General features: G+C 40.6%; 1 protein-coding gene across 13 annotated transcripts in view; it reads right to left on the bottom strand.

Annotated features, from left to right (window-relative positions):
• Ptprt (protein tyrosine phosphatase receptor type T) overlaps positions 1-24052 on the bottom strand; it is a 1081821-nt gene that overhangs the window by 210809 nt on the left and 846960 nt on the right. For all 13 annotated transcript variants that reach the window (XR_005976047.1, XM_041670836.1, XM_041670844.1 and 10 more), the window contains exon 12: positions 19131-19404. Coding sequence is in view for 12 of the 13 variants with exons in the window: in XM_041670836.1 (XP_041526770.1) it covers positions 19131-19404 (274 nt within the window). In the remaining variant the exon portion in view is untranslated. The remainder of the gene's footprint in view (positions 1-19130; positions 19405-24052) is intronic.

Here is a 24052-nt window from a genome sequence, read left to right as displayed (position 1 = left end):
AAGCACCACAAGTCTACATATTTTATAGCTTTCTTTCCATTCTTCAACTAGATCATGAACACCACAATCACCCCACACCTACCCCTTGATTTTTTTCCCTCAGAAGACAAGATTAGATGACGTTTTCCAAGGTTACACAGTTGGCAAATCAGGCTGAATTACAAAATAACCTTTAAGGCAGTGGCCTTCTTTTCTGGGTGTCTGTATGCAAACACCCCTTTGAAATTCACCTGTTTGTTTGTTTTTGAGTCATATGTAGGCACACAAAGACAGCAGAGAACAAACAGGCTAAGCAGGTTTCAATTTAGTGAAATCTGATTTGAATTGGCACAGGAAGCTGAGAAGAGTCAGAAAGTCAGAGACAACAAAAGGAAGCCCATGGGGAAACTTTGGAGGACCCAGCACTCGGGAGGTAGTAAGAGAGACAGAGGCTCCTCTGTGGAACACATTCAAGGAAATGCCTTTTAAAGGGTACTTTTAATTTGGCAGAGTCATACTTGACTTAAGTTACTTCCAGGCATATGTGTTAGTGCCTATGAATCCTCAGTCACCAAGGAGAAGCTAGTTGATATTTCAGGCTGCAGAGGGATAGTTGTAGTGACACACTGTGTTAGGTGGACACTGTCTATTGCCACCTTGCAAGGTGTTCCTGGATCCCATCAGGCTATGCTTCTTGCAATAGGCAGGACCCAGAGTCCAGCTCTAAGGGAGAAAACAGGATCCTAAGTCACACGTCAGTCTATTCACAAACTTAGAACCAAACTTAAGCTCACCAATCTTCATTTGGATGTTCTCCCCAGGTGATTCTCTTGTTTCAGCTCCACCTTCTCTCTGTGCCTCCCTTCAGTCAGAGGATCCCATTAAGGTCAGGAAAAAACAGCCAAAGTTCAACTTTAATTGCAGCTGCTCCAACCCCATCTTCCCTGACCTGTCATCATTAGCCACAACCCATCATTCTTTCCCTGACCCTTTTAATGCTCTTGACTTCCGGGTTATTCTGCATTTTGGATATCTACCTGTCTATCTTTTCCTTGTCACTTTTCCTTTTTGGCTAGATATTTATCCTTTGCTGGACAAACAATCTTTGAACATTCAATCTTCATGACTCTCAAATTTGTTTCTCACACTGTTATTCTTGGTATTAAGTCTCACATATCTGTATGCTTGAGATATTTATAATCAAATATGCAGACCCTGAAGAGAATTCTATCTACCCCTACCATTTCTACTCTTACAGAATCTACCACCAGCCTCAATTAAAGTTCTCCTCAATTTGCTAATCAGTTATTAAAACAAAAGAAAGAAACAAACAACCCCCCCCCCAAACTTAGAATTTATCATTGATTATTCTGGTTACATCACCACCTCCTACAACCAAATGAACATTTATCCTGACTGGCTATGAATAGTTGAATAACTATATAGCATCCAATATTCCTGCATATTTTCAGAAACAACACAGGAAAAGAAAATTAATCAGTCAATATCTACAACCTCCACAAAATTAACAAACATAACATTATTAGTACATCATAGTCCTTGTTGACAACATGGAAAGAGACAAACATGAATGAAATGTGCCTACGACTGTCAACACAAGCCATCACAAAGGGCAAAGATCTCAAAAGGAAGCAAATGATAATCAAACTCACCATCAATGGTGCAAAATGAACACTCAGTAAATCTATACTGCAGGGACGGCCTAGGAGGCTCAGTGGGTGAAGGCACTTGCCGCCAAGCTGGATGACCTGATTTGACTCTATGTCCCCACATGGTGGAGGGAGAAAAGAGATTCCTGAAGTTGTCCTCTCCTGCCACATGCACTCCCACCTGTGCCCCTTATGCTTGTAGAATAAATAAACTGTCGTTTAAATCTTAAATTTCACTGTCATGTCAGATCAGAGTGTTTGTGATTTGTAGATTTAGTAAGCCGCTGTAAATATACACAATAAAATCCTGAATAAATAATAAAGTAACCACACGCAGATGATGGAAGTGTTCCTACCAGAAAAGCAAACAGGCAAAGGGGGAAACAAAGGTAAAAAAAAACAAAAACAAAAAAAAAACAAAAAAAAAAACAGTTTACAATGAATTAAACATTCTGGAAAAAAACTTTGGTTTAGAAAATAGGCCAATTAAAGGCAGAAATGCTACAGGAACCAGAGGGAGAAAATGCAAAGAAAGTAAGTTTAACTCATAAAGAAGTAGAAAAAAAGGAAACAAAAGTCACCTAAGAAAGGATGATTAATTATAAGGATCCCAAAAGAGATATTTAATAAACATCTGAAGACAAAAACCAAACTAAACCATGATTATGAAAGTGAAATAAAGAGAAAAATTAAGAGTCTAGAAAAAGTGGCCAAGAAATAAGACAAAAAACATACCACACATGCAGGCAGAGATCCCCTATTAATCAGAAAAACTTTTGGGCAGGTATTTAATAGTCCAAGAGGTTACTGGAAGTAGAATAAGTTTGGGTCTATATACTGAAAGAATATATAAAGCTCTGGGAAATTTAACTAGGTAATATTAAATGGAGGACATAGCATAAGAAAACTATTAAGTCAAAAATCATTTAAGGAGTACAGGAAATATCAAATAATTCCCACGTGATTATAAAAATAATGTGTGTTGTGTAGTTATTTGCCAAAATGACCATAAAGGCCCGTTCACTCTGTAGTGTAGTTTAATGTCGATGTTTCTTTGCTGATTTTGATTATCCAACAAATAAGGACACAACAAAAGAAAGAGAAAAACAGAAAGAAAATCCTTCATAAACATCTTGAACCTAGAGTACAACATTTTCAACAAAATAGCAGTAAATTGAATCCAATAGCAATTGAAAATGATGGCCTCCAAAGTTGAATTGGGATTATTCTAGGAATGCAAGGATGGTTCAGTCAAACAAATGAAACCCACCACAACAACATCAAGGACAAAACACACCAAAATAAACGAACAAATGAAAGGGCTTTGAGAAATTCAACATTCTTTTGTCACACAATCCCTAAAATATAGATATAGAATTCTGCTCTTCAACATAATAAAATCTAAATATAATGAACTCACAGCCAATATCAGTCTGGGTGGGAGCAAAGCAGAATGTATTTCCTCTAAGGTGATGAATATAATTAAAGAGTATCTATCCTCAGCATATTTTATTCTTCTCAAGTACTGGGGATTAGACCTGGGCTCTCTGCTAGGCTGGGCAAACACATCACCACGGAGCTACATTACCTTCTCTTCTTTTCAACTTTCAAAAAGAATCCGAGACAGAATTTTGCTAAATTGACCAAGCGTTGTCTTAAACTTACGCTGTAGCTAGCTCAGGTCTTGAACTTGCAATCTTCTTGCTCTCACCTCTTATTTAGCTAGAATTAAATGCCTTCTGGCCTTGCCTCCTCACTCCTATTCAATACTGCACTGGAAGTTTTAGCCAGAGAAATCAGGCGAGTCAAGTACAAGATGTACAAATGGAAAAAGTTAAGGTCAAATTATCCATTTGCAAAAGACAACTATAAATAATACAGGTGCTAGGTAAGGAGAAAAGTCATAAAGACAAGACACAAACTTGGAGCATTTTTCTAAATCAGTAGCTAGCTCACTGAGAAAGAGGCCCACAAATACCAAAAGGCAATCACCTTTGAAAGCACTTTAAACACAGAAATCATTTAGCTAAGGAAGTAAAAGACATCTACAATGACTGTTAATAAGACAGACGAAGTTAGAGCAATAAACAAACAAAAAAAAATTAAAAGTCTTCCTTTATTCGGGGGTTGGAAGAATTAAAATGGCTCAATTGTCCTTATCACTCACAGCACTTTGCTGATTTAATGCAATTCTCATAAAAATAAAATCCAAGTCATTCTTTGTATAACCAGGGGAAAATCCCAAAGTTTATGTAGAAGTGATAAGAAATCAAACAACCAAAACCATCTAAGGAAAATGAGCAAGCTGGAGGCCTCACAACACTGAATTTGAAGCCATACTACAGAAGCCTCATAACCAAGAACCACATAGTAGTGGCACAAAAATGGACGCATAGGTTAATGCACAGAATTAAGATCCTTGAAATAAACACATCTGCAAGCAGCTGAATCCAGACAAACTCATACAAACCATGCATTATAGAGATGGCTGTTACTTCAAACAATAGTGTTGAGAAAATTGGATATTCCTATGTATAAAGGTTGAACCTTGATTTTTTAACTGTCACCCATGTAAAAACCAACTCAACTGATCAAAGACCAAAATGACAGACACAATACTCTGAAACCACTATAAAAATACATATCAGAATATTTTAAAACATAGGATAGGTTCTCAACAAAGTTTAGCTGCTCATTATTCTTTATACCGTGACAAAGGCTTGTGGGCTTTTTCTAGTCTACTTTGGTATGTCTATTGATGCATCTGTCTTCAGTTCATGCGTAGGCAGTCATGTCAGTGAGAAAACTTCATGTATGTATCCTCAGGCCCTTAAAACGTTTCTTTCTTCTCTTTAGCAATGCTGCCTGAGCCTTAGGGGGGGGAGTGTTTTGTTGATGTAGCCACTGGGACTGGGTTCCACAACTATGCATTTGGTTTGGTTGTGGTTTACTAAACATTTGTCCTTATACCCATAGATGATTCTAGTCCCTCCCTATCTCCTCCCCCATCGAGTAAACGTCTCTTTGCAACAGGTGGAGATCATTACAGAAGACACAAAGTCTGTTTCTTAAGGTGGCTACAAGGTCATCGACAGTTGTTACTACACCCTGCAGGCATTATTTTCCATCCTGTACTGTATCCCTTTAATCCAAAAGCCCAGATAAATAGTTCTTCCCTTAATCTGTTTCTTGTCAGATGTTTTTTTTCACACTAATGAGAAAAGTAACTGATAGTAACTTTACATAGTTCCCCAAAATAAGCACCGGTCATCAAAAATCTGAACAGTAACAAAAATCCATATAAGACTTAGAAGCAAGCACAGGTGGGTTCGTTTGAGTCTGGATATGAAAGGATGTTTTACCTCTGGCTCAGTGCTGAATGCTAGAAAAAAAAAATCAAAATGATGTATTGGACTGAATTTTATTTGTTGTGACAAAAACACTTTGAGTCGAGTCAAAAGATGAGTAACAAACTGAGAAATTTGCAACATCACCCAGAGGAAGAGTTCATATCTGCGCTGTATAAATAACTTGGAAACTGATTGAGAAAAGGTGCAAACACTCGGAAGCCGGGCAAACGATATAAACAAGCAACTCCAAGTATTTAAAAATGTCTCAGACACAGATTACATCAATTTAGTTTGTAGCTTAAAAAAAGGTAAGTTAGTGCTGTATTGATAAACATTTTTATATAAAATTTGGTAGATATGAAAATTAGACCCTGTGAACTTTTGACAAGCGACCAGAAACTGTCCTATAGGATGATGGAAAAAATGGCCACTGAGGGCAGAGAGATGGCTCCGTGGATAATGTGTTTATTTTCCAAGAACGACAGTTGAAGTTCAGATCTCTAAAACCAGAATAGAAGCCAGGCAAGCGTGGCAGGCCACTTGTAACCCAAGAGCCTGAGAAGAAGAGAACGGGATTTTTAGATCAAATTAGCTAGACTAGTCCCAGTCAGCAAGCTCCAGGTTCTCACTGACTCAATACATGCAGTGCAAAGTGACTGAGGAAGATACTGGACTTCAACCTTAGACTCAGACATGTGTTCTATGCTTCCTTCCATCACTGTGATAAACATGATCGTAAAATGGCACCTACTGGGGAGAGGGTTTGTTTAGCTTAAAGCTTACAGACTATCATGGAGGGAAGTCCAATGAACTCAAAGTAGGAACCTGGAGGCAGGAGCTGAAGCAGAGACCATGAGGAATGCTGCTTATTGGCCTGTTGCTAGGCTCATATTCAGCCACCTTTTTCCTACTGTCCAGGCCCATCTACTTAGGGATTGCACCACCCACAGTGGGCTGGGCCCTGCTACATGCATTGGCAATTAAGAAAATGCTTCACAGGCCATTCTCAAATTGAGATTGTCTCTGCTCAGATGTGTCAAGCTGACAATGGAGACCAGTCATCGTAACACACACTTGTACAGATGTACATAGTTTCTGTACACAAGTATGTATGCACACATAGACAAACATATATGCACACATCCAGAGAGGGAGAGACAGAGGCAGAAAGAGAGAGAGAAAGAGGAAGACACACAGAAAGAGATGAGAGACAGACAGACAGAAAAGGGAAAACAATAATTGATTCATTCAGCCCATAGGGAAGAAGATTTAGCAACAAGCTACATAGCAGTCAATCATTAGAACATTGGAACTGATCATCTATTTCCTGGCAACTTACTTGGATGAGATGCTTCCAGCACACATGCATGCACACATGCTCACATTGGAGAAATATCCTCTCTCTCTCTCACAAATGTATGTGTGTGTAGGTGTGTTCACATTTCTTTATTACAGCAAAGTTCACAATTTAAAAATAGCCTAACTTCCATGTCCACATGTGTGAGTGACAGGGAAGAGTGATGATGACCTAAGTGACACCATTCTGTTTAAAACTCTCCATGGTTTCCCAGACAGAATCCGGAAATTTCCACTCCACGTGCCCTGCCGTACACAGGCATGGCCACTGTCTCCTTCAGTTCCTTCTTAGCACTCCCTCTAAGGGACACAGATTTTACTTACGATCCCACAATGCACCATGTTGTCCTCAGGCCCCTATGTCTAGTCTCTGCCTCTTGCCTTCTCTCCAACAACCTCACGAAATCTCCACAAACATAGCAGGGAGTCCTTCCATCTTTGGACTTTGGTTCATATCTGAATATTTCTCACATCCTTCTCCTAACTCATTTCCTGCCTGGGAAATAGCCTCTTAGACTTCAGTAGTCAATTCAAGGGCTGCTCTTCTCCAGATCTTCCCATCTACCTCCAAGCCATGTACTGGGGCTTCTGATGCTGTGGTTCCTGGAAGAGTTTATTGCACACATTTGTTTTCATTGCTGTCTTCTCTACTGGACTATGAGCTCCCTGAGGACAGGGCTGTATCCCATTCATCACCCATCGACTCAGAGAAAGCCCTTAGTAAACGGCTGTTGGGTCGTCGTCATCATCATCATCATCATCATCATCATCATCATCATCATCATCATCAAACTCCCCTTACACAGCTGGAGCCTTTATAAGACAGAGGAAAACACACTTTAAAGAGTAAATGTGTGTATGGGGTGGGGTTGGGAGAAGCTGGAATGAAGCCACAGATTGCATCTGTTTGCTTTTCTCCCACAAGAAAGGAACTGGGCAGTCTATAAACTGCCTTCTCAGGCTATAGTACATAGTTCCCCATTGCTCAGCAATAGGAACTCAGGGATCTGTATTGGTTGCAAAATTTGTCTCCTAATTGTGATGTCAGAAGCGTGTTTCCTCTGGGCATCATGGAGAAGGGCTTAAGCTTTTCACCAAGAGCCGCAGACCCCTACATCTGAAGCTGCTTAAGCCGAAGCTGCCCGTCATGATTCGCTGCACCACATGGGCTTGACCTTAATGATCCCTTCTCTCGGAAAGCAATCTAGGGAGCTCTAATTACTAATTGATGTTTGTAAAGCCTCCGAAATTCTCAGGTGACAGATGTAATCAAAGGCCAATTTATTATGATAATTGTTATTAGTACAGCTTCTCATTAGTTTTGGATGTTAACTGCAGGGCCAGCAGGTGTTTTAAGACAGCATAGGGGAGCAAGCCTGGCCATGTCTACTAGGAGAAAGAGAAAAACAGTGTGGCAAGGGGGACTTGGGGCAACTTTAAGAGACTCTTTTTGACTTTGGCCCAGAAACATTTCTCTACAAAGACACTTTGTGGGAGTGAAGACTTGGAGTGAAGAGAACACTAAATGCATGGGCTATTCTGAAGTTTTGTATGGGGTCATATCAAAACAACAGCTTATCTCTTGATTCTGGAATGCATTGCCTTGCTCCTGTGAAATGAGAGTACTTGTACTCGCTATGGTTGGAGGGTGTTTTTAAGGTAAGAAAATATGGTTGTAGGGATTTTAAAAAATGGGGATTTGTCAGTTTTCCAGTTGAGACAGAAGGATTTCTGAGACACAATGGTGGCACTGGAGCTGAAAAAACAAGGATTACTGAGAAGTCTAAAGTAAAGCACAGGTAGGATTTGGTAATGACTGGACATGAAAGGGGGTTTGGAAAGCCTTGTGCAGCCTGAACATCACTGAACAATGTGAGGCTGAGGATGAAGTGTGGAGAGGATAAAACAACAGATCATGAAAAAAATCTGCGAAGTGAACATAGGGATAAAATGACTCCTAATGACATGCTATACCCATAGATCAATGCATCACTCAACCCTCACTGGAGAAGCTGCTTCTTGCAATTGATGATAATTAACACAAAGACCCACAACTGACAACATGCAGAAATTGAGAGAATTGGGGGTGCTCTGGCCTAAATGGGATGCTTTGTCATGCCCCTCTCCTCTAGGGTTAAGGATTTATATGGAAGAAGAGGTGAGTTAAAGAGCCAGTGGTGATAGGCAACTTGAAGAAAGTGGTGTTTTCCAGGCACAACAGGGCACATGTCCATATGAACTCACAGAGACTACAACAACACACAGAAGATTTTCTTGAAAGGGGTAAGCCTGGGTATATCAATCACATCCAAGGCGGGGCCCCTGCTCAGAAGTAAGTGGCCAAAAATGGACTCCATCGATTTTCTGTTCTCCCTCTTGCCTCATCTTTCTTTTCTCATTTTTATATAGAAAGAACACGAATTTGGGTGAGAAGAGAAGGACAGAATCTGGGAGGAGTTGGGGAAAGGAAAGAATATGACAAAATTACACTGTGTAAAATTCTCAAAGACTAACCACAAACTTGACAAAAAAAAAAAAAACCCTACTTACTATCTGTTGTTTTGCCTAGTCTCTTACAGGTTTATTTCATTTCAATCTTTCTTATTTTGCCACCAAATAAATTAAATTTGGAGTTTGCAAAGGTGAGAGCCATGATATAAAATGTTCAGCCTCCAGAAGGGCCTGCAGGGCCTTTATCCCCAGCCTCCATTCTAATACAGCAAATTATCTTTCCTTTGCAATCTCTCTTCTTTCTTTTCCTTAAGTCTTTCGTCCATATGGTGTCTTTGTACTTTCTGGCCCCACCTGATTCTGTTTATTCTTCCTAGATGCTCTCCCATCTCTGAATCATGCCAATGGTCTAATCAAATTTGATTGATGAATTTTAAAACTGAACATTCCTACAGATTTTGTTTAGTCTTTTGTTAGTGCACCTCTACCCTCTGTCCTTCACATGACATTTGTGGCAGTCTAATAATTACATCTAACAGTAATCCATTGTTTGCCAAACACCAACACCATTCTTCATGTATCTTGTTTAAGATCTATAAAATTCGCATAGAGCTGATGATGTAGGATTGCCCTCTTTTTGTTGTGAATACCATTGGTGAATAAAGGAACTGCTTTGGGCCTATAGCAGAGCTATAGGGGAACAGAGCTAGGTGGGGTAAACTAAACTGAAGGCTGGGAGAAAGGAGGCAGAGTCAGTGAGAAGGCATGTAGCCCTGCCAGAGATGGACATTGCAACTTTAGCCAGTAAGCCACAGCCACATGGCGATACACAGATTAATAGAAATAAGTTAAATTAATATGTAAGAGTTAGCTAATAAGAAGCTAGAGGTAATGGCCCAAGCAGTGTTTTAAATAATATAGTTTCTGTGATTATTTCATCAGTCTGAGCAGCTGGGAACCAAAAAGTGTCTTCTTACAACAAGCTGACACTAGGAGCAACAACAGTTTCTATTCAAGACACTTGGAGAGTATTTGTTATTTCCTAAAGTTGCATAGCTGATCTTGGACAATCTATGCAAGCCCATGCTTAGAATGCTCATCAAAAACGCTGAAAAGAGACAAACCTGGAAATCCATTAATCTTATTTAATAGCATTAATTAGTAGAATGAATACCATTTTATAGCACAAGAAACAGAATCTTTGAGTGCAAATGGCTCCATTAAATTCTAATCGTGTAACCTCAGACTTCACAGAATTGATATAGAAAAGACTAATTGAGTGTCTGAGTATGTGTGTAGGGGGAGTCTTAAGATACCAAGCAGTGTATCCTCCTGATCTTTTACGTAGGCATATATGTGAAAATTTCCCATAATGCATTTTATGAAAAACATGCATCCTTGCTTCTATCAAATAAGAGAAACTATGTAAGCCTGCAGCATAATCCTTTTTACCCTGGTTTCCTATGAGCTCAAGTGTTAAAGATTACTCATTAACTTCTACACTAGACTTTTGACTCAAAGACTTTCTTTCTCTGTTATAAGATTCCTAAGCTAATTTAAAGTTTCTAGCAATATGAATATATACGAACTCATTTATACATACATACATGCATGCATTTATACACACACACACACATAAAAACATCCACTTACTTACATTTTAATCTATTTTACTTTGTACATCATGTAGAATGTACCTAGCTCATCATTTTTGGTATCGGGCACCATTATCCACTAAGCCATCTTGAGAGTCCTTAAACATTCATTTTATATGGATGCATAGTGAATCACCCAACCTACACATATACTGAATATTTATATTTTCAAATTGGTATTTGTATCTTGATTTGATAGGCCCTTGGGTGTTCAGAAAGAATTATCACCTAATGATATTTCTTGCATGAATCAATATAAGTTGAGGAGGGTACATATCATCCAATTTGACAGATGAGAAGACCCAGTTTTGCCATTTAAGCTCTCACTCCTGTAGATTATAAATGATACAACCAAGTTATAGTCTTGCACAACTTGTATTCAAGTTCTTAAATGCAAGGATTCATTTCTCCAAGTCCAAAACGTTTACTACTTTTTAATCATTAAGGGGCAATTAGATCACGTTTCCCAATTCACTTACTTTGGAGGACCCAGTGGAAGTATAGACCTTACAACATGGAAGATTTGACTGCGGTTTCCATGAGATATACTGGATGTTGGGTCTGAACATTGAAGCCTGGAGGCACAGCTGACAAGATTATCAGCTGTCAACATTTGGGTAACCTTCATCTCCATCTCCAAATGAATTTAAAGTATATTTCCATGGGAAAGAAAAAGTTCTTGCTCCCTCGGGCCTCATACCATGATAATAAAATCTGTATGAACTGTAAGTGAATGTGAAAATAAATTAGCAACCTGGGAGAACTCATCTTGGTATTTGTACAAGGTGACACTAAGGGAATTTTCTTCTTACCTTAGGAGAGACATTGGAGCCCCCAGAAGGGCACTAACAGAAGTTGAGAGTTCTTAAGAGCATGTGATAAAATGCAAAGGACAGAAGGGAATCATGGGGGTAGAGATGCCTGAGAGGGAGGGGAAGCCCCAGTAAACAGAATCCACTCAGACCTAGTAGGAGACATAGGCAGGCAAACTGGGATTGAAGACTTGACTCTAGAGACAGACATGTGCCAGGCAGGGGCACTTATCAGATGGATCATTTCCAGTTTGCTGCAATAAATCTAGATTCCAAATGTCCAGTTTGGTACCCATTTAACTTCCAAAGGGCTGCTGCAGAGTTGATAATATCAGAAATATGTTCCTTATATTGAAATATGGCAACATGTCAACAAAAGGATTGTTATGGGGTCTTTAGTTCAAGCTTTCTGTTTCTTGGCTCGGTCACTGGTGCGTGGGACAGATCACCAAAGGTCACCTGAGACCTCTCAATGGCACTAGATGATAACATTGGGAAGAACTACTACTTTTCAGAGTGGGACTATGCACAGTGAGAGCCAGGTATTCCTTCACCAGATCTCCAAGGAGGAGAGGGGGGGAAAGCTGAAGCCAAGATTTCTTCTTAGGATTAAATCATTGAAGGCGTGATTCCAGGGGAATATTCTGGCAATCTATCCACCCATCATCCATCCAGCCAGCCATCATCCATCCATCCATCCATCCATCCATCCATCCACCCATCATCCATCCACAGATATAGAGCTACTTTGTGAGATCCAGTGAGGATGTGGTAGAAGTGCAATCATTTTAGTTCACATCTGAGGCATGGCAGGCACTTGATAATGGGAAGTTCTCACTCAGTATTTATCAGAGTAACTAAACAGCCAGCAGCTCTAAGAGTGGGCCCAGGTAAACGAAAATTTGTGGGCAAAGCTTAGACGTTATTGGAATGTATAAAAGTCACAATGGATAACCTCACATACTCCAATCTCCTTCCAGGCACATACTAAACAAACACTGGCTCATTATTTTTGAAGTTATGTGTGATCATGTGATCACTCAATTATTTATCAAAGTTCTATGTGTCATTCTGCGTGGAAACTTCTAGAGGCAATGCCTATACATCCTTGTATTGAGATAGACAACCCACCATCCTGAGCCCATGAGTACCTGTGAAAAGCAGATCTCTTTTGCTGATACACTTTCAACGATTTAATTATTTTTATTTTATGCATATGAATCTTTGATTGCACAAGTGTATGGGTAACACATTTGAACAATGTCCATGGAAGTCAGAAGAGGGTATCAAGTCCCCTGTTATTGGAGTTACAGATGTCTGTGTGGAACCATGAGAGTATATGGGACTGAACTAGAGTCCTATGCAACAGCAGCTGGTGCTCTTAGACACTGAGCCATTTCTCTGACCTCTTTGTGGCTCATTTCACATAAGAATCAGAACTGCAAAGTATGTTTTCTGTAATCCACTGAGATTTTATTGCTCAATATTATAGAACTATTACTTAACCTTAATTAACATAGATGTTTCTATATAAACAGCCTAACAGGATATTCAATACACTGCCATATTGGCATCATACGGGTCTCAACTCTAACCTATTTGAACATGGGTCTTGCTCATAAAAGGGTCATGTTGATAATCGCTAACAAAAGAATCAGAATATGAGGTAGAAAACAAACAAAAAAGAATAAGTAAACTATTCAATGGGTTAGATGTCAGGCTGGAAATCATGAACCAAGAAAGAATTTAAAATGAGAATGAAATCTGGTGCAGATCATATATTAGTCCAGAGGAGTGGCTGGATGTAGACAAGAGTCCAGGGCTTGCCTGGAGTTATGAAGGGTTACACTGCTATGTATAGGAGAGACTGGGATATAACAGAGGAAGATGTTCTACCCACCCCTCCCTCGGGACAGAAAAAAATATGCAAAAGGGAAAAGAATAAATGCTACAACTGTGATGCAACATGGGGCTTTAAATGCACATTGTATCGTTTCCTCTCCACCAAACTTTCACGATGGAGATCATTAACCATGCAATATGTCTGCTAAGAAGAACCATAATTCAAAGCCAAATCTGATGTTCAACACTCAGTGCCGTCTATCCCACTAAGTCTCAAAAACACATCCACATGCAATCGTTCTTTCCACAGTGCTTGGGTAGAACTAAATACAATCTTTTCCAATTCATTCAGAGGCATAGAATTGTCCCCTAACCCAGCCCTACCTAGATGATCCTAACTATTATTATGTGATTATATCACAAACATGGTGATCCATTCAACATAGCATCTGGCTTCCCACTGTTCTCAAGAGGCAATTGAGTTCAAGAGCTGGAAGAAGAAGAAAAGAGAACAAGTATTCTCTTGCCTCCTGCTTTTCTTATTTAGCTCAGCATTCTGCAAAGGCATCAGCCAGGTTAAATGCACCCTCCAAGACGGAAAGGATATGGCAAGGAAAGCGTTTTCTCTAAGTAAACAGAACAAACACACCAGCATCGCCCAACACAACAGGGTTTCTAATAGATATTTGCATGAATTTGCCACATTTGTTTTGCATCCAACCCTTAATTATGGTCCTTTCAACTTCACAATCACAGATAATGGTGGTGGGGATGCAGAGAACCAGAGATTCAGCAGTGCTGTTCTGAGAAAGTGAGAGAAAGGAACAATGAAACCGTTACCCACCCGCTGTTTATCACTGAGCCAGCCACTCTGGGTGCTGTTATGAGGGGCTGGAGAAAATCAAGGCTGTCCAGGCTCCTGGAGCTTGGGAAATGAGACATCTGGGTGGAAAGTCTAACTACCAGAGTGGAAGGAAGGTCCTTTATGGTTCATCTGTCCATGACGAAATGGCTCAGAATCTCAACTCTTGCTCTACGACAAATGGAAATTCAGACTATGGTAACATAACCTTAAATGTCTTTAACTTTTCAAGATCTTTTTTTCCTTTGGCATCCCATGAAATGACTATTAAGCATGAATTACCAATTCAACTAGTAAATGAGGAATAATGAGGAAACTGAGACTCGCTTACATTAAGAAATAATTCATACTGTATTAGCTAATCAACTAATTAAATGTCTTGGAGTGCCTACTCTAGGTTTAAGATTGAACACAGCATGGGAAACACAGTACAAAAAATCCAAACAAAATCCCAAACATTAGAACAACTGAATAAGACAGAAAAGGTAGCAGCATGGGAACAAGAGCTGAGAAGAGTTCCTCACTCTGTGTGCTCTCAGTATACTGGGAAAGGCATGCAACATACACCAATGTATGTAAATTTAAAGGATCCAGTGTTAGCAAAGAAATTAAGGTGCTAACCTGTTAATACTAGTGTGGGCTTCTAGGTGACCTGACTGAGCAGTTCGCAGAGGACTGGAGATTGAAACTTAAGCCTAAAATCAAGAGGTTGTACAGAGAGTAACAGAGAGATTCAGCCTGTATCAAGGCTTCAAAGTGAGAAGTATATCTTGAAATATTTGATAACTTCATAGAAATGTTCAAGTCAGAAGTGGTTAAAATATATTGAGACACTGTATTGGTTTGGGAAACCTTTTTTTATTTTTTATTTTAAAAGAAGTCTTTGGAAGCAAGAAGCCTAACGTCAGATACTAGAGAAACTGTGAGGAAAGACATGGAAGGATCAGAGGAGCTGCAAGTCACACACCAAGGCCAAGGGCAGGTACTGGGTACTACTCATTATTTCCTCTGAAAGGTTGATAGAAAAAGATTTGATTTGTTCAAGGCAATGAAAGAGACTAGGAGATAAGAGGTAGGAAGAAATAGCTGGTCTTTATGTAAGAAAAAAGTTTTAATCATTTTACTTGCGCCCTGAAGGAATCAACCAACTTTCATTCCATAGAATTGCAGTAATCACGGGGACGCCCTGCGGAGATTGCTTCATTGGATATTTCCTCCATCTTGTCTTCCTCTGGTCTAGATTATACGACACTTCAAACTCTATCCAAGTCCAAAGTGTCAATATAGCTATATCTAAAACATATGGTTATAGTGTGGATTGACTGAGAAGAAACCTAGGCGCTGCCATTCCATGATGAAATGCCTGAGAACCACAATTTGTTGTTATCCTCAACAAATGGGAATTCAGACTAGGGTGATGTAACCTTAAATGCTTTTTATTATTAAGAACACATCAGCAGGCAAACACAAGATCACTAATCAGGCAAAATTTCAACTGAAGGACTAGAGGATAACTCAAATTTCGTGCAAACACCCGAAGGGGCTCTGAAAACCGTCTTGTGCATTGCCATGCTCAAAGTTTCTATAGCATGCTGGTTCTGGGAAAGCATACCCCACTCGTAAACCCTAGAAGACTTACAGACTGTCTCTATCATCAGTCAGCACTTGATGAATGAACCCCCACTACTAAGACCAGTAATTCATCATCTGATACGTCATTTCCCTTCTTTACTCTGCCTTCTTCCTCATTAGAATGTAAACATCATGTAGGCAGTGTTCTGGCTGCTCACTGCAGTTTCCCTGAACTTTCTCTTCTGCCTTTGTGACAAATAGTGTGTGCTTGATAGATGTTCTTTTAATTAATGAACCGTATCTAATGTGTTTAATGGCTTAATTAAAGTCATACAGCCACCAGGGTTTTGTATGCAGGCATTCTGACTTCAAAGGCTGAATTCGCCATCATCTACTAAGCTGATAAACTATCCTAATATTCACAGAATGGAGATTCTTGGATTCTAAATTCCCTCACCTTATCCTGAACAAAGCTAGTAGGTAAGATACTGAGGAATAAAATTGACTGGTAGTAAATTATTCAACCTGGCCCACACCCATTCTGAAATAAGTGCCTGGTCATGCCCCCTCCCAATTTGCTTTAGTTTCAAAGGGCATTGGCACATCCTTTGCTTTAAATATTGCAATGATGCAGGTTTACTGAGTTCTGTTTTTACTACATCAAAGCCATTGTCTCCTTTTACCAAGGAATAATGTTACTTCCTCTTCACATCATGAAGTCTGTTTTCTTCTTCCATCCAAGTTGCTGATTTTCATGTTTCTTTATAATTTCTTTTGTCATTCCTGTGCTTCTTTATATTTTGTTATTATTCTATTTTCTATTATCAGAAGGCCATCTGTATGCTTCAAAACTTGCCAGCATCCAGAGTAAAACAGTGGTTATTTATTTGCTTTTGTCTTACCTGAGAAAATTAGAGAGTTTTGCTCACATATTTCAGTCTCCAACCCTTTTCTAGTTTCTTGCTAACATTACAGTGAATTTTGGATCCAAATCACAATTGTTAATTTTTACATTGTGCATCTCCTCCTTAAGTAATTGCTTTTTCACATTAACCTTCTGTTTTGTGGAGTATTTGGAATGATTATTTAGTATTAATGCGGTGCCTAATTAGTTTCCTGCTCATTGTGGGTCTTTTATTCCATCCTTCTCTATTCGTGGTTTCTTTGTTTTGATTCATTGCTAGTCAATTGTTCTTTGAATGATTTATTAGAAGCAGGGCAAGGAGCAGTCCTTTTGATGTACCTGCTCAAGAACAATGAATGTGGCTGTTTGGAGGTTGTGGTTGATCACTCTCCAAAGCCCTCCTGGTTTAATGGCATTGTTTCCTGGCCTCTATGATACACAAAGTAGGAAAGGAGCCAAACAGAGGTTTGTTAGAGTGGGAATAGCTGTTATGCTCCTATGACCTTTTTGCTCATTTTTCCTATACAACTTAATAGTAAAGATAGTAATTTTAAGCAATGTGTGCATTTCTTTTACCAGAAAAAATTCAGTCTGAGTGCCCACCTCTCACTGCTTTTCCTTTCTCTGTTTTTTTTTTATGAGTCAAACTGCACCCTCAGACAATCTTGCATAAGTATTCATCCAATTCTCCTCCTGCTATATATCTTGGCTAGAAATTAAAATTCCACAATGGTAGAGCAGATGATGTGGAATGGAAGGCACAGGTAATTCAGGCCTTCATCTTCTTGGAACTGCCTCTAGGGCAAAGGCAGCTTGAGCACCTGACTTGGTTTCTCTATGTATCAAAACCCTGTGTCTCCCAGAGCAGGGGCTATGCTGTAATATTTGGGAAGAAAACCATCCACTGGATGTTCCGTGGCACCTGATATCCCTTTCACAGCCAATCATTCCTGGGTTAGAAAAACACCTGGGATAGTTAGTCTCCAGTCGTCTCGGGGTGTTGCTAGCTCTCTGAGCAGTATGTGGGTAGGATATGGTAATCTGAGACTGGGGCACGGGCATCTCACCCTCATCAGCAGACAGGAAACAAACCTATTTCCCACTACGTGCTGAGAACCAAGAAAGCCACATCTTATCCGAGATCTGAAAGCAAGATGGGCCCCCAGATGCTTTGGTCCATATTTATGTCTTCATGTTCAATACATCAGAGTGCCTCGTGCAGAGTGGGGACCAGATGGACAGGTAGAAGGCAGTCTGGCAGCTTCTCTTTGTAGCCTTACACTCTCAGTGAGGAGTGTTTCTTGAACCAGTAATAAATGCAGAACTGAAATATCAAAGTGGAATTTAAATGGGCATGCGGACACTCTAAATGTTAATTAGTTCCTCAGTCCAGGGTTTGTTTTTTTTTTCCCTCCCTAGGCAGTGATTGCCACTGACAGACTAAACTGTTCTGTGTACATGCCACCAATCTTGTTTTGGTCTCAGTCCTTATCTGCAGTGAACTGTCACTTCTGCAGAAAGAGTACATGATGTAGTGTACTTCAGGCGTCCCCATATATCTATAATCTCTTGGAGGGCACACACTAACCATAACATGAACCAGGAGGATTTGCACATGATAGTGGCCATCATAGGCTTTACAAATAAATTATGAAAACCTGGAATATGTCCATGAAAGCTCTGAATGGGAAAATACTAACTTATAAGAAGTATTAGCAGACAAGGTGAGCAGAGGGCTATGATTCATGAGTAAGTGGGTGGCGGGAAAGATTGAATGCAATAGAAACAAACGCCCTACAGGTGATTGTATTGGCTCTATGAACCCCTAAAATGTATAACTGAAGAACACTGAGAAGCTACCATCAGAGAAATATTAAATAATTACATTACAAAGCTCTTAGAGTCGCAGTTCCCACTTTGCCACTCCCAAATCAGCAAAGTAAGTTCTCTGCCACTGCAGGCATTCACAGCTAAGCACTGACAAACGCTGACTGTAACGTGGTAACGGTAACTGTATGCAAGGGTAGGTGCGGGATGAATGGAAAGGTGATGGATGGCCTTTATGATTTTTCCAGCCTTGTGAATGTGTGACGTTGATTGATACAGCTACCAGGCCAAGGAAACACTTGATACCAAAACAGTTACTTTGTTTTTAAGATAGAAAATTTTTTGAATGTGACTCATGGCCATGATAAGAGGAGTAATTCCAAAGGTGAACTGGAACACATTCCTTCTGCACCCAGACACTGACAGGCATCAGTACTACAGATAAAGGAATCACAGCTCAGCTTCATGATATTTTCAATGTAGCGCCTTTCCCATACTCTAATACAAGTTTACAGTTTCCATAGAAGCCATACAAATAAATGTTTTAGACCTTGTAATCCGTATACAGTGTCTACTGCAGCTCCCCAACTTCTCTCTTAAGCATCAACATCACTATCAGTAGTATGCAAACTAAGAGTGAAAGCACCACTAAAAATAAAACCAAAGCCAAAAATTGAACAAACAAAAAAATAAAGCAATAAAAAAAATCAACCTTATTTCAAATCTTAAAAGACATGAGGGCTGAACTTGGCTCACGGGCCTCAGTTTATTATTAAACCCTGCTGAAAAGTCTCACAGACTTCACACTTGAGAAGGGGAATCTAAACCAAGCAAGTAATGACCTACTTACTCCATTTGCTTTGCTGAGTGCCTGGAAGTAGATGCTGTAGCTCTTCAATGGGGAGAGGGGAGGGTTCCAGTAGCCATTGTACGTCTTGTTGTCTCCTACTGTAAATGGCTGGGTGACAGGCAGGTTGGAGGGCTTCAACTCGGCAGCAAAGTAGTGTAGAGAATCAAGGTTGGAGGCATTCCGGTAGCTCACAGGTACAGAGAAACACTCGATGATGTCAGCTGCTCTCCGGGATTTCTGAAGTCGCTCCTCCTTGACCACCAGCTGGTAAACACTAGAAAAGAAAGGTGAGAGGTGTATGAGTCAGTCTGCAGACAGATAAGCTCACTAGCATTCGCTATGTTTGTAGAGCTCCGCTGTGAACAGACTGATTTCCCTTCTCTTTGTTGTACTCACTCATAGGTGGGTTTTAAACATAAAGCAAATAAAACCAGCCTAAAAACCACAATCCCAGAGAACTTAGACAACAATGAGGACACTAAGAGAGGCTTACATAGATCTAATTTACATGGGAAGTAGAAAGTAGAAAAATATCAAGATCTCCTGAGTAAATTGGGAGCATGGGGACCTTGGGGGAGGGTTGAAAGGGGAGGGGAGAGGCAGGAAGGGGAGCAGAGAAAAATGTAGAGCTCAATAAATATAAAAAAACTAAAAAAACCCAAACCAAACCAAACCAAAAATTTATTCTACTTTCAGACTTTCAAACCCACTATTTTGTAGAAATTTATCTCTAAGCAAAGCTATCGATACTAGTTCACACAAGACACATCCAAAGTCCATCTCTGCACCAATCTGAATAAACCTGATGCCCCTTGCTGGTGGTTTACCCTCTTGAAGGATACTATCACTATCTGACAGGTACCCAGATCCTAATCCAGCACATTCTCAGGTTTTACCTACATAGAGCTCACTCTTCGCCTCAACCCACAAGCTCTGTGGCCTGGGAATCAGCAGTGTCATGCTTGCCCCAGGCTCCTTTACTTCTTCCCATTGCTGATGCCTAGGCCAGGCATTTTTCCACCTTCCACCTAGGCTTAGCTGATTTTCTTTTGCCCTCAATTCATTTGTTTATTCTGTCTATCTATCCATTTTGCTTCCAGTCATATAATACCATCTCTCTTCAAGCACTTTTATAGTTTTTCTTTTGTCCAAATTATACAGCCTAAGCACCTCATACTGACAGTTGAGGTGTTTTATGCTTGGTCTCCGCTTTCCTCTTGGTGATCATCTCATGGTCCCCACTAATCCCAACAGCTCCAGATACTACATAGCATCCTACGACTGACCCTCTCCATCACCAGCTTGACCGTCCTCTATTTGAAACACCCACCAATGCTAACCACCTCTGCCTATAAAAGACTTCCAATAATACTGATGTCTTTCTTATATTTACTCTGTGAAACCGGTCCAGAATGAGTTAATTCTGACTCATTCATCATTGTCCGCTTGATTTTTCCAAAAGCATAAGATGGGACATGTGCCTTGCTGGCTCCATTGTATCCTAGACAAAAGTGTAACTTAGTTATCTCTGAATCACTCTATGCTCTCCCCTGTTACACACACACACACACACACAGTGTCCACGAGCGTGTCTGACTCTAAGCAAGTGATCAATGAACATTTGTTGAAATGAATCAAAGTGAATTGAATTAAAGTTGAAAGCAAGCATGCAGCCAGATCTGGATGGATGCCGAAACTCTAATCTGGGTAAAGAGTGACTCCTAGGAGAGTCTGCCAAGTAATCTCATACCACCCCCTTCAACTAGGACTATAAGGAGGTGCCAGTGTGTGCATAGAGATGACAGCCTCTATTGAATATCAACCATATGCCAAGTATATAGATTCTTTTTGTGAAAGTTACTCAAAAGTTTGTGAATTGGATTAAAAAAAAAAAGCCCTTATCCCTGGAATGCTCAATGTACCCTTCTCTTGAGGAAACACCTTCTAGAAGGATTTTATTACATTCTGAGTTGTATGATCTAAGACAGAAGACCAATTGACCAGATTATGAAAAAAATTATGTGCATCAATGAGGCGATTGTAAAGTGTACCCATTGTTTTTTCTTTTTTATTTAAGTTTTTTTCATTTTACATACCAACCCCAGTCCCTCCTCCCTCCCCTTCTCCTGTCTCCCCACCTCCCCCGTCTTACCCCCAATCCATTCCTCAGAGGGGGTAAGACCTTGCCTGGGAGTCAATGAAGTCTGGCATACCAAGTGGAGGCAGGACCAAGCCCCTCCCCCCGAATCAAGGCTGAATAAGGTATTCCACCATAGGGAATGGGCTCCAAAAAGCCAGTTCATGCACCCAGGATAAGTCCTGGTCCCATTGCCAGCCCCCCCCCCCAACAGATCAAGACACATAACAGTCACTCACTTTTAGAGGGCCTAGTATGGTCCAATGCAGGTTTCCCAGCTGTCAGTCCAGAGTCTGTGAGCTCCCATTAACTTGGGTCAGCTGTCTCTGTGGTTTTCCCTATCATGATCTCAAACCCCTCACCTTTAAACATAATGCCACACGCTTTACGTAAACAGAGTAGCACAGACTTCAACCCCCTGGTTAGACTATCCATCCAAGGACACTGGATTACGAAGCATGATTTGGGTAAGATACAAAGCCAGGACTATTACATTAAGGTGAACAAAGGCTGTGAAGGAACTCCTTCTGAGAGCATGTAACATCATTGAGGAGGCAGATAGTCCTCGATTTTCTCTGAACCTCGGGATGCTCACTTGTGCAAATAAGGAAGGAATGCATGTGAGTGCATGACACACTTGGATGAATAAGAAGTTTGGGTGGACACGAGCATGTCTGTTGTCTTTTATGCACCTCCCGAAGGAGAGCCTAACAGCTCAGAGTACATATGAGTGACAGGAGTAGGTGTGGCCAGTGCACAGGAAGCACATACTGTACCTGAGTGTCACAATGTCCAAATGAGGGGCTGCAGCACCTGAGTGTCTCACTCTAAACAAAAGTAATGTCCAGAGCTTGTGAGATGGCTCAGGGTCTTAGAGCACTTGATGGCATGCCTGCTGACTTGAGCTTTGGAACCCATGTAAAGATGGAGGGGAAAACTGAGTCCAGGAAGTTGTCCTCTGAAATCCCCATCATAGATCATGCACACATAGATTAATGAATTAATTAAAAAAAACCAACACAGAGATAAATGCAGTTGAGTATTTAGGCTCCAGAAGAAGTGTGGATGGCATGCATAGTGGCTCAAGGTTTCCACATGCCTGTGCATGCATGAGAGCCTTCTATGTCCACAAAGCCAGCTGAAGGCAGTCAATACACATGATTTAAACTCATTCCATCCTCATTTCTGGAGTCTTTCCTTCTCTTTTTATTTTATTTTATTACTTTAAAAAATACCAATCCAAATTACCACTCCCTCCCCTCCTCCCACTCCCTCCACACACCCTCCTACCCCACCCTTCCAATCCTAAGAGACGGCAAGGCACCCTGCCCTGTGGAAAGTACACGGCCCTCCCTACTCCATCTAGGTTGAGCAAGGTATACATCCAAAGAGAATAGGATCCCCCCAAAACAGCACATGCAGTAGAGACAAATCCCAGTGCCACTGTCAGTGGCTCCTCAGTCTGCCCCAACTGTCAACCACATTCAGAGGGACTAGTTTGATCCCATGTTCATTCACTTCTGGAGTCTTTCTTAAACAAAAAAGCCTTATGTTTATCAGATAAACTTCATCACTGTCAAACAGCACAGATGCCTAAGACCTAATCTAGGAAACATGAATAGGAGAAGAGGGCTGAATGCAAGGAATTGTCAAGACCTGCACTGCTTTTTATGTAACAACAGCTTCAAGTAAAGCTTTGCATCTGTTAAGAGTGCTAATGACAGCTTGACTAATTGAGGGTCCTCTATTCAAGGAACTCTGATCATTAAGGAAGAACAAAGAGGAAGTATATGGTCTCTCAGGCTTCCTCCTGAACCTAGAATTAGAATCTAACAATACTGTGCACTGAATTAGGTAACATGACTTCCTTTAGCCTTCCTACCCTCCTGATCCATGACCACCAAACTCACTCCTATAGGACTTGAAATGGGCTGTGGACCCAAAGATCTAGTCTGATGGAGGAAGGTCATTGGCTAATAAAGAAACTGCCTTGGCCCAGCCTTTAGGTGGGTGGAGTAAACAGAACAGAATGCTGGGAGGAAGAGGAAGTGAGGTAAGACGCCTCAGACAGACACCATGCAGCTCATCGCCAGGGCAGACGCAATGAAGCTCCAACCCAGGATGGACATAGGCTAGAATATTCCCGGTAAGCGCACCTTGGGGTGCTACACACATTATTAGAAATGGGCTAGTCCAGGTGTGAGAGTCAGCAGAGAAGAGGCTAGATATAATGGGCCAAGCAGTGTTTCAAAGAATACAGTTTGTGTGTTGTTATTTTGGGGCATAAGCTAGCCAGGCGACCAGGAGCTGGGGCTGCAGGAACACAGCCCAGAGCTCCTACTACACTCGTCTGCTCATCTGTCCTTCACCTCCACTCTTCTTAATATTCACTACATAAGACCTTTGTCTTGTTTGCTTAGCCACCCTTCTTATCCTACACTGGCTCCTTTCAGCATCCTTGGTTAATCAATTGAGACCCCAAAGCTTTTGGAGATTCTCAGGAGCTGGATCTTCTTCCTAGAATCACTCTTCCTTCCCCTTCCCTCCTTCCTTCTTTCCTTCCTTCCTTGTTTATTTATTTATTTTTTGTTTTTAGATTCTGATGGCAGTTTTACCAACCTCTTCTCCTCCTAGTCTTTCCCTCCACCTCCCCTCTTTCCTCCCCTTATTCAGTCCTCCTCTATTTCTCTTCAGAAAAGGGCAGGCCTCAGGTTAATATTGCCAGTCATGATATATAAAGTTACAGTGAGACCGCGTCCATTCTTTTCTATTAAGACAGGACAAG

This window comes from Microtus oregoni, unplaced genomic scaffold, assembly GCF_018167655.1.
Source record: "Microtus oregoni isolate MIOR12 unplaced genomic scaffold, Mior012 000020F_ref0000438, whole genome shotgun sequence".
NCBI classification, from domain to species: Eukaryota; Metazoa; Chordata; class Mammalia; order Rodentia; family Cricetidae; genus Microtus; species Microtus oregoni.
Note: the sequence above shows the minus strand (reverse complement) of the source record. Positions and strands in the feature narration are given on the sequence as shown.